This window comes from Bufo bufo, chromosome 1 (assembly GCF_905171765.1).
Source record: "Bufo bufo chromosome 1, aBufBuf1.1, whole genome shotgun sequence".
NCBI classification, from domain to species: Eukaryota; Metazoa; Chordata; class Amphibia; order Anura; family Bufonidae; genus Bufo; species Bufo bufo.
Window position 1 is genome coordinate 642,262,391 of NC_053389.1, and position 15,049 is coordinate 642,277,439.

Genomic DNA, 15,049 nt, shown 5'->3' on the forward strand with positions numbered 1-15,049 from the left:
GCTCATTACTCTTTTACTGAATTACTGCAGATGGATTTTTTGGGGGCTAAGGTTTCTGAACATTTACGGTGTACCTACAAGCAGGGAAAGGGGATTTGCAGGCTGCTGGAAGGTGAGGAAGAGACCACCGTTCCCTCATAATATTACAGATTTTCGTATACAGTATTTACACTTGCTGCTGATTTGTGCGAAAAAGCCAGATGGTAACAGGTACCAGTTAAAGGAAAGATAGACAAGTCCATATTTTATGTCTTCTGAGTTAAAATGTAAATTGAAGTCTCAGTTTTGCTGTTTACTTTAGTTTCTCAGAATAAGAGAATATTATTCAAATGCATTTTTTCTAGATATATACATTACACTGCTGATCAGTTTATTTTTAGACCTGTCGAATACCAATTATTTTAGCACACTAGATCCAATTGGTGATTGTGCTATCCATTCGTACTTTGACTATAGTAGAAGCAGTCTGATTGTTAATGCTTTTATCTGTCCTTCCCATTAGGAACACTTAGAAGAGCATGAGGAGTCTGGCCCAGTCATCCTTAGGAAGAAACGCGCAGCACAGGCAGAGAAAAACACCTGCCAGCTCTTCATCCAGACTGACCATCTGTTCTTCAGGAGATATGGTGATGAAAGGGAAGCGGTGATTGCACAGGTAACATCCCTTGCATATTGAGATTGCTGTGCTACATGCAAATTGTTTGGGTTTCCATGATGACTGGTGCGTTTTAAATCTGTTCATAACGACATGTCTTTGTAAGAAATTTTCTTGCCCACTTTTATTTTCTAGGGTATTAAAGAAAATATTAAGACAAAATGTAGAAACCTAGATTTTGTCAGCCGATTTTTCTAAATATGGGGTGCATTTGGCCAGTTTTCTAAGTATTTTTATTAGAGGTGGGACGAATCCAATTTTTTTCAAATCCGAAAAGGTTCTCGAATATATCGAATCTCGAATCCTACGAATCCTGTACATAATTGTGTGAACGGTGTAAGAAACAAAGTCAGACCGCGTCAGTTTGTCTGAACCTCCACCTCCCAGTCACGGTCGCACCCTATATGACCGCGATCGTTACGCCCCTGCTCCTATCACTACAGAACATACAGGGTAATACAGCGCCACATACCTCTTACATCCAGCGATGTCTTCTTTGATGTAGATGTTCTCTTTCCTCATATTCTCCTTTCAGACCAGACCACCATTTTTCAGCCATTTTTCGTCTCTGCAGTTTGACAAAAAAAATAAAAAATCTCAGTTTACTACTTTTCCATCATCCTCCCATCTTCTGGACAAATCATCCTAACACCCCTAATACTGTGCCGCTGTGCTCCCCAATACTATATTGCAGAAACAGATAATACCCCTGATAATACTAGTACCACACAGAGCCCCCCATATAAAATTCTCCTTCTTTGTGGCCTCAGTAGATGCCCCCACAGTGCCACCCAATAATGTGCCAGTATCAAATGCCTCTCTCCTCCCCCCATGTGCCAGTATCAAGTGCGGAGTGCCTCTCTCCTCCCCCTCATGTGCCGGTATCATAGTGCCATCTCCCCCCCCCCCCCCCCCCAATGTGCCAGTATCATAGTGCCATCCCCCCCCCCCCAATGTGCCAGTATCATAGTGCCATCTCCCCCCCCAATGTGCCAGTATCATAGTGCCACCCCTCATAATGTGCCAGTATTATAGTGCCATCTCCCCCCATAATGTGCCAGTATCATAGTGCCATCTCCCCCCAATGTGCCAGTATCATAGTGCCATCTCCCCCCAATGTGCCAGTATCAGTGCCATCTCCCCCCAATGTGCCAGTATCAGTGCCACCCCCCCATAATGTGCCAGTATTATAGTGCCATCTCCCCCCATAATGTGCCAGTATCATACTGCCATCTCCCCCCCAATGTGCCAGTATCATAGTGCCACCCCCCCACCAATGTGCCAGTATTATAGTGCCACCCCCCCCACCAATGTGCCAGTATCATAGTACCATCTCCCCCCATAATGTGCCAGTATCATAGTGCCATCTCCCCCCATAATGTGCCAGTATCATAGTGCCATCTCCCCCCATAATGTGCCAGTATCAGTGCCATCTCCCCCCATAATGTGCCAGTATCATAGTGCCATCTCCCCCCATAATGTGCCAGTAGTATCATAGTGCCATCTCCCCCCATAATGTGCCAGTAGTATCATAGTGCCATCTCCCCCCATAATGTGCCAGTAGTATCATAGTGCCATCTCCCCCCATAATGTGCCAGTAGTATCATAGTGCCATCTCCCCCCATAATGTGCCAGTAGTATCATAGTGCCATCTCCCCCCATAATGTGCCAGTAGTATCATAGTGCCATCTCCCCCCATAATGTGCCAGTAGTATCATAGTGCCATCTCCCCCCATAATGTGCCAGTAGTATCATAGTGCCATCTCCCCCCATAATGTGCCAGTAGTATCATAGTGCCATCTCCCCCCATAATGTGCCAGTAGTATCATAGTGCCATCTCCCCCCATAATGTGCCAGTAGTATCATAGTGCCTCTCACCTCTCCCCCCATAATGTGCCAGTAGTATCATAGTGCCTCTCACCTCTCCCCCCATAATGTGCCAGTAGTATCATAGTGCCTCTCACCTCTCCCCCTCGCCAATGTGCCAGTAACAGCTAAAAAAATTTTTTACTTACCTCCGCTGCGATGCAGGCCTCTTCTGGCCTGTGTCCCGCGCTGTACAGCTCAGGCGGCGCGATGATGTCATCGCGCCGCCTGCATCGGCCTCTGATAGGCTGCCGGCCTTGTGCTGGCAGCCTATCAGAGGAACAGGGAAAGGAAACTCCTCTCCCGCCGCTGCCACCACCAGTCTGGGCACCACCGGGATTCGTCGGATTTGTATCCGGTACTTTATGTCGGGATTCGAGTCCATGAATCCAGCAAGATTCGAGGGATTCGTGGATTCGACGAATCCCTCGTCCCATCTTTAATTTTTATATATCTGTATTTACAGTCTTGTCATGCTGGCCTTATCTGGGTATAAACTGTGTCACCTGTGACTAAAAGAACCCACCATCTAATGATATTGAGATTTGAGAATACTCCTTTCTTCCAGTCTGCACAGCAAAGCAACTAGGACGTGTCCACATCTTGTTGCTGTTTTAGTGGCTAGTATAACAAATGGAATATTTCAGTTTTTTATGTGGATTATATAGTAAACAGGCCACAGAGTACTACATTGCCATATTTATAATTCATATACAATTATATCATTTGTACTATAAGAAGCATGTTTACCAAGATGATAAATATACCTGTTGATGATCCGGCAGAGAGCTCATAGAGCACTTTGCCCGATCTACTGTGTATCTATTGTAGAGAACCTATAAAAGGACACTGAGAACTACTAAGCTAAAAAATATTATTTTATTGAGTATATAATTAAAAACATACAAGGAGATGACAGACAAATGCAGAAAAGTGCAGTACCCCCAGAGGAAGGTTTCAAATCGAAACGTGCGTCGGGGTGTGCAGTCTTCCTGTGGATTTGCATGGTTGATGTAACTTGTTGCGGTTTTCTGCCTTTTGAACCAACATTGGTTATTTTTTCTCTATTACTTTCTGCAGCTTGCACATGCACTTTACTGTTTGCTGTATTTGGCTGAATAGATATATATGTATACATTCAAAAGACCCACATTGGAGAGTTGCTATCTCTTTTTTTGCTTATATTATAGCATGCACTTGCACTTTATATTTGATGCTATTACATGCACTCTCATCAATAGTGGATACTCTTTTCAATATATATTTTATATAGTAGTTTTTCTACTTATAGGCGTTTACATTTAGGTCACTCACCTTATCATACTGTTGTACTTGATAAACTCTCCCAGGATTGTACTGCACTTTTCTGCATTTGTCTGTCATCTCCTTGTATGTTTTTATTATATACTCAATAAAATAATATTTTTTAGCTTAGTAGTTCTCAGTGTCCTTTTATAGGTTCTCTAGTTATTTTCTGAGTTAAGCTCTAGTTAGGGGCTTTGTTTCTTTACGCCATTTCTTTGTAACTTACTTTTGTACTAATGTGTATCTATTGTACAGGTTGCATTGCTTTGTGTGTATCTACTGTGCACGTTGCAGTGCTTTGGGTATACAGGTGAAACTCGAAAAATTAGAATATCGTGCAAAGTTCATTTTTTTCAGTAATGCAACTCAAAAGGTAAAACTAACATATGAGATAGACTCATTACATGTAAAGTGAGATATTTCAAGCCTTTATTTGTTATAATTTGGATGATTATGGCTTACCGCTTATGAAAGCCCCAGTGTCACAATCTCAGGTCCCCTTTGCTCAGGGCGTATGGATTAATTAGCTGACTAGAGTGTGACACTTTGAGCCTAGAATATTGAACCTTTTCACAATATTCAAATTTTAAGTTGCATTAATGCAAATCCTTTTAAGTTGCATTACTGAAATAAATTGCACGATATTCAGATTTTTCAAGTTTCACCTGTAGTGTATGTGTGACGCAGAGAAATGGGTGTGTGTATGATATATATATATATATATATATATATATATATATATATATATATATATTAGTACAGACCAAAAGTTTAAACACACCTCCTCATTCAAAGAGTTTTCTTTATTTTCATGACTATGAAGGCATCAAAACTATGAATTAACACATGTGGAATTACATACATAACAAACAAGTGTGAAACAACTGAAAATATGTCATATTCTAGGTTCTTCAAAGTAGTCACCTTTTGCTTTGATTACTGCTTTGCACACTCTTGGCATTCTCTTGATGAGCTTCAAGAGGTAGTCACCTGAAATGGTCTTCCAACAGTTTTGAAGGAGTTCCCAGAGATGCTTAGCGCTTGTTGGCCCTTTTGCCTTCACTCTGCGGTCCAGCTCACCCCAAACCATCTCGATTGGGTTCAGGTCCGGTGACTGTGGAGGCCAGGTCATCTGGCGCAGCACCCCATCACTCTCCTTCATGGTCAAATAGCCCTTACTTTCAAAGTTTTCCCAATTTTTCGGCTGACTGACTGACCTTCATTTCTTAAAGTCTATTCAGTAGGACTATCAGCTGTGTATCCACCTGACTTCTCCTCAACGCCACTGATGGTCCCAACCCCATTTATAAGGCAAGAAATCCCACTTATTAAACCTGACAGGGCACACCTGTGAAGTGAAAACCATTTCAGGGGACTACCTCTTGAAGCTCATCAAGAGAATGCCAAGAGTGTGCAAAGCAGTAATCAAAGCAAAAGAAGGCTACTTTGAAGAACCTAGAATATGACATATTTTCAGTTGTTTATGTATATAATTCCACATGTGTTAATTCATAGTTTTGATGCCTTCAGTGTGAATCTACAATTTTCATAGTCATGAAAATAAAGAAAACTCTTTGAGAAGGTGTGTCCAAACTTTTGGTCTGTACTGTCTGTTTGTGATATATATATATATATATATATATATATATATATATATATATATATATATATATATACACTGCTCAAAAAAATAAAGGGAACACTTAAACAACACAATGTAACTCCAAGTCAATCACACTTCTGTGAAATCAAACTGTCCACTTAGGAAGCAACACTCAGTGACAATCAATTTCACATGCTGTTGTGCAAATGGGATAGACAACAGGTGGAAATGATAGGCAATTAGCAAGACACCCCCAATAAAGGAGTGGTTCTGCAGGTGGTGACCACAGACCATTTCTCAGTTCCTATGCTTCCTGGCTGATGTTTTGGTCACTTTTGAATGCTGGCGGTGCTTTCACTCTAGTGGTAGCATGAGACGGAGTCTACAACCCACACAAGTGGCTCAGGTAGTGCAACTTATCCAGGATGGCACATCAATGCGAGCTGTGGCAAGAAGGTTTGCTGTGTCTGTCAGCATAGTGTCCAGAGCATGGAGGCGCTACCAGGAGCCAGGCCAGTACATCAGGAGACGTGGAGGAAGCCGTAGGAGGGCAACAACCCAGCAGCAGGACCGCTACCTCCGCCTTTGTGCAAGGAGGAACAGGAGGAGCACTGCCAGAGCCCTGCAAAATGACCTCCAGGAGGCCACAAATATGCATGTGTCTGCTCAAACGGTCAGAAACAGACTCCATGAGGGTGATATGAGGGCCCGACGTCCACAGGTGGGGGTTGTGCTTACAGCCCAACACCGTGCAGGACGTTTGGCATTTGCCAGAGAACACCAATATTGGCAAATTCACCACTGGCGCCCTGTGCTCTTCACAGATGAAAGCAGGTTCACACTGAGCACATGTGACAGAGTCTTGAGACGCCGTGGAGAACGTTCTGCTGCCTGCAACATCCTCCAGCATGACCGGTTTGGCATTGGGTCAGTAATGGTGTGGGATGGCATTTCTTTGGAGGGCCGCACAGCCCTCCATGTGCTCGCCAGAGGTAGCCTGACTGCCATTAGGTACCGAGATGAGATCCTCAGACCCCTTGTGAGACCATATGCTGGTGCGGTTGGCCCTGGGTTCCTCCTAATGCAAGACAATGCTAGACCTCATGTGGCTGGAGTGTGTCAGCAGTTCCTGCAAGACGAAGGCATTGATGCTATGGACTGGCCCGCCCGTTCCCCAGACCTGAATCCAATTGAGCACATCTGGGACATCATGTCTCGCTCTATCCACCAACGTCACGTTGCACCACAGACTGTCCAGGAGTTGGCAGATGCTTTAGTCCAGGTCTGGGAGGAGATCCCTCAGGAGACCGTCCACCACCTCATCAGGAGCATGCACAGGCGTTGTAGGGAGGTCATACAGGCACGTGGAGGCCACACACACTACTGAGCCTCATTTTGACTTGTTTTAAGGACATTACATCAGAGTTGGATCAGCCTGTAGTGTGTTTTTCCACTTCAATTTTGAGGGTGACTCCAAATCCAGACCTCCATGGGTTGAAAAATTCGATTTCCATTTTTTTATTTTTGTGTGATTTTGTAGTCAGCACATTCAACTATGTAAAGAACAAAGTATTTCAGAAGAATATTTAATTAATTCAGATCTAGGATGTGTTATTTTTGTGTTCCCTTTATTTTTTTGAGCAGTGTATATATATATATATATATATATATATATATATATATATATATATATATATATATATACATACACACACACTAGCAGAAGGATGAGTGTATTACTGTACAGCAGAAGCTGCATGAAGCGCACGGCGTCATGGCAACCAATGACTCTGTACGCTCCTGCTGTCAGCAGGAATCCTGGCCGGGTTACCACGGACCACTCTCGGCCGTGTGCATGAGTCCTTAAAGGGAACCTGTCACCGGGATTTTGTGTATAGAGCTGAGGACATGGGTTGCTAGATGGCCCCTAGCAGATCCACAATACCCAGTCCCCATAGCTCTGTGCGCTTTTATCGTGTAAAAAAACAGATTTGATACATATGCAAATTAACCTGAGATTAGTCAGAGCTTGAAAATATGACTCTTCTCTGGTCACACAAGTAAGATATGACTCTTTTTATGTTAATTTGCATAAAAGGCGGGAAGTACATAAATGCATAATACTTAATGAATTCGTCTGCGAATGAAATTAAAAGTGTAATTTATATGTTTAGGGTAACACAATGAACATTTAGAAACGCTCAGTGGGGGTAGCATAGTAGAGGCGACAGGTTCCCTTTAACAGTGACCTCTACAGCACCATGCCCATTAACACTGACCTCCATAGCAAACCGTCCCGTTAACGGTGACCTCCACAGCAGCCACCCTACCTGCCCCTGAACTGTGACATCCACAGCACTCTGCTCCCTTAACAGTGTCATCCACAACGCCCTGCCCCTTTTAAAGCTCAGCTACAGCAGTGAAGAAAAATGGCTGGGTTGTTATGGAAACCTGATGTAAAACTGGTGTGTATGTGGAGACTAAGGACCTGCGAGCTTCTATTGGCTGATAAGGGACATGCGACACTGGACCTGCGAGCTTCTATTGGCTGATAAGGGACATGTGACCGTGTGAATGGCAGTTGGGATATGAAGAGAAAGACCTGCGGGCTTCTATTGGCTAATGTAGGTCATGTGATGTGCCATATTTGTATTTTTGGGGGAATATCTCAGGAGGAACGCGGTACGTGCTAGAGAGCTGTGACCCCCACAAGATTTTTTTCCAGGTAGCAAGGGATGTGTATACCCAGTTTTCTTGAAATCAATGGTTGCATTTTTGATTGATCGCGGAACGAACATGCATGCATGCATACATACATACACATATGTCCTTTATATATAGAGAGAGATATAGTGTGCATGCAGCAGAACTGTGTGTGTATATTAGTATAATGCCATGGAGACAGTAAGAGTACTTTACATACATATGGCAGAACAAACTGCAGAGCAGTATACATGGTGCACATGATAGGAGACACATTTACCCCCCTCGTTTGACAACAAGTGCCATTACTGTTTGTTTCGGTGGTCTGAAGATGACGCGATCTGGTTAACAGGAGCAAAGTGTAAACTATTAACCCCTATTACAATAGACTATTAAAGTCTCTACTTTATTAAACCACCAGAAAAGTTTTAACAAGTTAAAATGGTTTATTTTCTAATTCTCTTTTCTGTGGCAGGTTTCCATAGGAAAATTCTAAATGTGCTATAGGCTGCAATGGCAATGCATTGAATTCTATAGGACAAGAGATCTAAGGATCGCTAGTCCCCTAACTGTAAAAAGATGAAGAGAAAAAAAAAAGCTTTTAAAAATATTAAACAAAGTATAACTAAAATCATCCCCCCCTTCCCTCATATTTAAATATATAAGCAGTAAAAAAGATAGATATACCACTGTGCCCCAAAATGCCCAAACTATTAAAATCTATTTATCCTGTACGTAAAAAAATAAAATATATATATATATACAGATCACCCTGCAAAAAATAAAATGAGCCCCAACACAGCTGTGTAGATGTACTGTATGTGTCACCCTGGAAGACGCACCTGCCTATAAGATGCACCTAGGTTTTAGAGGAGGAAAATGAGAAAAATATTTTTCATTTGACCTCATATCAGACCTCCAATGTTAATACCTCCAATGTGACCTCAGCTCAGACCTCCCCAGTGTTCATACGACCTCCATTCAGACCTCAGATGAGACCTCTTCAATCACTCAGGTGACTCTGGTACGCTGGTCTCCTGAACAACCCCTTTAACTTCTAATCTTTCTAAAAGACTAGTTAAATTCTCGGAGATTTGCCATTCTCCTCTGTGAAGGCCTATTCATGACTACGGACAATATAGCGCTTTACATCTACAGTGACTCTCTGCCGGCATCTTCGGGGGTTGATGGTTTTTCTTTAGTCTAATGTAAATTAAGAGTTGACTTTGGTTTCTTGCTGAACTAAGACAAACGCAAGGTTAATAAAATCCTGGTTGTTTCCTCCTTGTGCTGGCTGTATGTGAAGGTTCAATGACTGGCGTTTTTATCTGCGATCTCTTATCTCCTGTAATTAAATTGACAATTGAAGGGCCTCACTGGGGTATATAACTCCTCGCTCCCGTCCCTTGTATCCTTGCTATTGTATGGACTGAACATTTTCCTCCTTTTCTTTCTCGTCTTGCGTTCCCCTGATCCAACTCTCTCCTCAGGTGCAGAAAGTTTTAATATGTCTGACCCTTAGTGTTTCCGAACACATTATCATCCAGCTGCAGTCGGCGTCTCTTGAGAGATCATTACTGTAATGGACTGTAGGTTCAGTCCCATGCTTTGCTTTTCAATGGTAATTTTTATTAAAAAGTGTGAATATCCATTTTGTCCTCCTTGCTGGAGCGTTTCCTTCCTTCCTTCCTTCTGTGTGTTGTAGTCGAGGGATGAATTTAGCCTGTCTTCTTACTAGAACTAACCCAGCCACACAAAGGAAATGTAAATGGCTCTCAAACATTTAGGATTGGAAATCCCTAGGGTAAAAGTCTTATAAAATAATACTGTTATGCTTCGTCCGAACACTTAAAGCTAAATTGAAAGTGGCAGCCGTAAAGGGAGGATGTATCTCGTGAAGGAACATAATGTATTAAGTCCTTTTCAGCATGATGGATCCTCCTTTTAAGCACTGCCTGCACTGGCGATGTGCTTTACCATGGCTTTAGCGTGTGTCCATTTAAATGAGGGACAAATATCCTACTAGAACCTGAACGGAATCGGCGGTACATAATCGTGTTATACTCCTTTCTCGGGTACGCTACGCAGGAATATATTATTTTCAAAGCATGGTTAGTTCTGAAGAATTTTGTGTAAGTTAATAGGATCTTAACAGCAGTGCAGAAATGAGCTGCTTGATTATATCAAGGGGGTCCTAGAGGGCAAAATCCCACCCATCACACAATAAGTCCTATGTCCAAGCCATAGCCATAATTGTGTGTGGTAGGAGTATGTAAGAAATGCTTCCATTAGCTGTGGGAATTATCTACATCTGATGCTCGGATCACTTTACTTTTCCTTCCTTCCTATTCCGCAGCAATGTGTGTAGTACTTGGGACCCAGGTCACGGGTCATAACTCATTATACTGATGGATAGGTGCTCTGCATTAGATTCTCATTGAAGAAATATTCTAATTAGAGCTACACTTAGAGGACCTGTCCCCTCCTGACATGTCTGGTTTAGTACTTACCGTACATCCATTCAGCTTTTAATAATTCTGGATTATCTGTTTTTGACTCTATCTTGGGCCATTCCTTTATTATTCCTGCTAGAAGCTTGGGAATAAATTGCTAGCAGTCTGCATTAAAGGTCCATCTGGGTGTTACCCGTTGGGGGTCTGTCCCTGCACAATGTACAGTCGTGGCCAAAAGTTTTGAGAATGACACAAATATTAGTTTTCACAAAGTTTGCTGCTAAACTGCTTTTAGATCTTTGTTTCAGTTGTTTCTGTGATGTAGTGAAATATAATTACACGCACTTCATACGTTTCAAAGGCTTTTATCGACAATTACATGACATTTATGCAAAGAGTCAGTATTTGCAGTGTTGGCCCTTCTTTTTCAGGACCTCTGCAATTCGACTGGGCATGCTCTCAATCAACTCCTGGGCCAATTCCTGACTAATAGCAACCCATTCTTTTATAATCACTTCTTGGAGTTTGTCAGAATTAGTGGGTTTTTGTTTGTCCACCCGCCTCTTGAGGATTGACCACAAGTTCTCAATGGGATTAAGATCTGGGGAGTTTCCAGGCCATGGACCCAAAATGTCAACGTTTTGGTCCCCGAGCCACTTAGTTATCACTTTTGCCTTATGGCACGGTGCTCCATCATGCTGGAAAATGCATTGTTCTTCACCAAACTGTTGTTGGATTGTTGGAAGAAGTTGCTGTTGGAGGGTGTTTTGGTACCATTCTTTATTCATGGCTGTGTTTTTGGGCAAAATTGTGAGTGAGCCAACTCCCTTGGATGAGAAGCAACCCCACACATGAATGGTGTCAGGATGCTTTACTGTTGGCATGACAGGACTGATGGTAGCGCTCACCTTTTCTTCTCCGGACAAGCCTTTTTCTAGATGCCCCAAACAATCGGAAAGAGGCTTCATCGGAGAATATGACTTTGCCCCAGTCCTCAGCAGTCCATTCACCATACTTTCTGCAGAAGATCAATCTGTCCCTGATGTTTTTTTTGGAGAGAAGTGGCTTCTTTGCTGCTCTTCTTGACAACAGGCCATCTTCCAAAAGTCTTCGCCTCACTGTGCATGCAGATGCGCTCACACCTGCTTGCTGCCATTCCTGAGCAAGCCCTGCACTGGTGGCACTCCGATCCTCTTTAGGAGGCGATCCTGGCGCTTGCTGGACTTTCTTGGACGCCCTGAAGCCTTCTTAACAAGAATTGAACCTCTTTCCTTGAAGTTCTTGATGATCCTATAAATTGTTTATTGAGGTGCAATCTTAGTAGCCACAATATCCTTGCCTGTGAAGCCATTTTTATGCAACGCAATGATGGCTGCACGCGTTTCTTTGCAGGTCACCATGGTTAACAATGGAAGAACAATGATTTCAAGCATCACCCTCCTTTTAACATGTCAAGTCTGCCATTTTAACCCAATCGGCCTGACATAATGATCTCCAGCCTTGTGCTCGTCAACATTCTCACCTGAGTTAACAAGACGATTACTGAAATGATCTCAGCAGGTCCTTTAATGACGGCAATGAAATGCAGTGGAAAGTTTTTTTTGGGATTAAGTTAATTTTCATGGCAAAGAAGGACTATGCAATTCATCTGATCACTCTTCATAACATTCTGGAGTATATGCAAATTGCTATTATAAAAACTTAAGCAGCAACTTTTCCAATATTTATGTAATTCTCAAAACTTTTGGCCACGACTGTACATCTAGCAGCAGTGATTGGATAGTGTCAAGGACCTTTATTGGCGGCTGTTAGCAATTCGTTCGTAAACATCTAGTAGGAACAATAGAGGAATGGCACTATATAGTGATAAGAATAGATGTTCCAGCATTTTTACATGGGGAAACAAGTAGTTACTGAAACAGACATGCCAGGAGAGGTGACGAGCCTGGTTTATGAATATTGGGCTATACGTGTCAAGGCAAATGCTTTTTCAGACCTTCGAAGGTACCACTTACTGCAGCGTTTCGCATATTTACAATTTATTAAAGTTTTTTGTGTTCTAAAGTTGTAGCCAATAAATATATTTTATGTTCTACCTAAATAGCTTGATTATTGTATCATAAGGGTAATAAGCTTAAATTATCACTTAAACATGTGCCATGTATGAGGGAGTGGTAGTTTGGGGGGGGGGGGGGTGAATTGAGAAGTCTGAAGGGTGGGGTGTGAATTGAGGAGTCTGAAGGGTGGGGTGTGAATTGAGGAGTCTGAAGGGTGGGGTGTGAATTGAGGAGTCTGAAGGGTGGGGTGTGAATTGAGGAGTCTGAAGGGTGGGGTGTGAATTGAGGAGTCTGAAGGGTGGGGTGTGAATTGAGGAGTCTGAAGGGTGGGGTGTGAATTGAGGAGTCTGAAGGGTGGGGTGTGAATTGAGGAGTCTGAAGGGTGGGGTGTGAATTGAGGAGTCTGAAGGGTGGGGTGTGAATTGAGCAGTCTGAAGGGTGGGGTGTGAATTGAGGAGTCTGAAGGGTGGGGTGTGAATTGAGGAGTCTGAAGGGTGGGGTGTGAATTGAGGAGTCTGAAGGGTGGGGTGTGAATTGAGGAGTCTGAAGGGTGGGGTGTGAATTGAGCAGTCTGAAGGGTGGGGTGTGAATTGAGGAGTCTGAAGGGCTTTGGCTTACCGACTCCACAGCCCTGCCACCAGCCTTCTATCTAATGTGTATGGTGACCTTTTAGTTTCAGGAGACATAACCAGCCTCAGATAGTTATGTGGACTGCACAAGTGACATTCAGATGCAAAGGACATCCTCAGTCTCTCTAGCTTATCTACCTACATCCATCATAATATGGCGGATAGTTTAGCTCAGCTACTTCTGCAAATTTGTCGGATATTTGTGTGCAGGAATCCTGCTACAAAGCTATCCGGCCCGGGTTTCTTGTATTTGCTGTAAGCTCTGCTATATATGGTATTGTTAATACAAGTGCAGTGTCTTTTATTTTTCTTCCTAAGCAGCTCAGCATTTGCCGGTTAATTTTTGTGTGAAATAATATAATGCATTTTTGTCATTTACCAGATATCCAGCCACGTGAAAGCCATTGATACAATTTATCAATCAACAGATTTCATGGGGATTCGAAACATTAGCTTCATGGTGAAGCGTATTCGAGTAAGTAATTTTGTAAAGCCTGTATTCCCTTTCTGATAGGCTTCACCGTTCTGGCTTCACTGGTGTTTCTGTACTGTTTTATTCTTATGGACATCCTTTGTATTTAGATTCAAATTGCAGAAGTTTTAAAACTTCTCTGGTCATTAGATGCTGAGGCAATGATACTTTTGGATCATTTCTTTATTGCCTTGCACTTATCGAACACTTTAACTTTAAATATTGCACAATTTTTCGCCTGCTGCTCCATGTATTTCAGTATGTAGCAAGCTGCTCGCTCCCATTCTCTGCTCACTCCAGAGAACGATCTTCAGCCCCTTGTGTGTTCTACTGAACAATCCTCTGAGCTCAGTTCTGATGAAATCAAAGTTTATCATTAACTTGATCACCATTGAGCTGGATGATCACTCAGGAGAAAACCAGAATGGCTGCAGAGAGATCATCTGACTGAATTAGCAAGGAATGGGATTGTGCAGCTTGCTTTGTACTGTAATATGTGCAAATTTGTATAAAAAACTGTTGTATAACTTGACCTGAAAGTGACAGTGAACCATTTTCACTGTCACATAGAAAACTTTCAAAATTAACTGCTGCTCCTACACCTCTCAATGAAAATGTCATATTAAAAAATCCGACATAAGGTCACACGTGATCCGCTGAGCCAATACTGTTCACCATATGTTACTAGTGATGGAGCATGAGGCAGCGCTGCTTTGTATCACATGATCAGCAAATGATGTAGGAGACCTACAGGCATCTCGTAGACTAGCATTAGTGATGAGGTGTTTCACTTTACTGCAAAACAGATTGCTCCTTAAACCTCATGCACACCTCGGGTCCACAGAATACAAATACTGGCCGTGGTATCCCACAATTTCCACGGGCCCCTTGGTACAAATGCCTATTCTTGTCCGCAAAAGGGACACGAATAGCACACGTTAATGCATTTTTTGTGGTCCCATTAAAATGAATTGGTCCGCATGTAATCCACAAAGAATGTGGGGGGGATATGGTTGTGAGCACGAGGCCTTAGTTTGTGCTGTCTTTTTAGTTATGTTTTATTTTGGTTTTTTTTAGCAGTTTTTATTATGCCGTTTTTTCCCCCCCCCCCCCCAGATCAACACTACAGCTGATGAAAGAGATCCCTCAAATCCTTTCCGATTTCCAAATATTGGAGTTGAGAAGTTCCTTGAGTTAAACTCTGAACAAAACCATGATGATTACTGCTTGGCCTATGTATTTACAGACAGAGATTTTGATGATGGTGTCCTTGGCCTTGCATGGGTTGGAGCCCCTTCAGGTACTG

The 15,049-nt window shown here is 42.6% G+C and overlaps 1 protein-coding gene across 1 annotated transcript in view; it reads left to right on the forward strand.

The window, feature by feature from the left end:
* ADAM10 (ADAM metallopeptidase domain 10) overlaps positions 1-15,049 on the forward strand; it is a 192,876-nt gene that overhangs the window by 145,826 nt on the left and 32,001 nt on the right. The window contains exons 6-8 of the mRNA XM_040413883.1: positions 503-655; positions 13,654-13,746; positions 14,860-15,043. Of these exons, the coding sequence (XP_040269817.1) occupies positions 503-655; positions 13,654-13,746; positions 14,860-15,043 (430 nt within the window). The remainder of the gene's footprint in view (positions 1-502; positions 656-13,653; positions 13,747-14,859; positions 15,044-15,049) is intronic.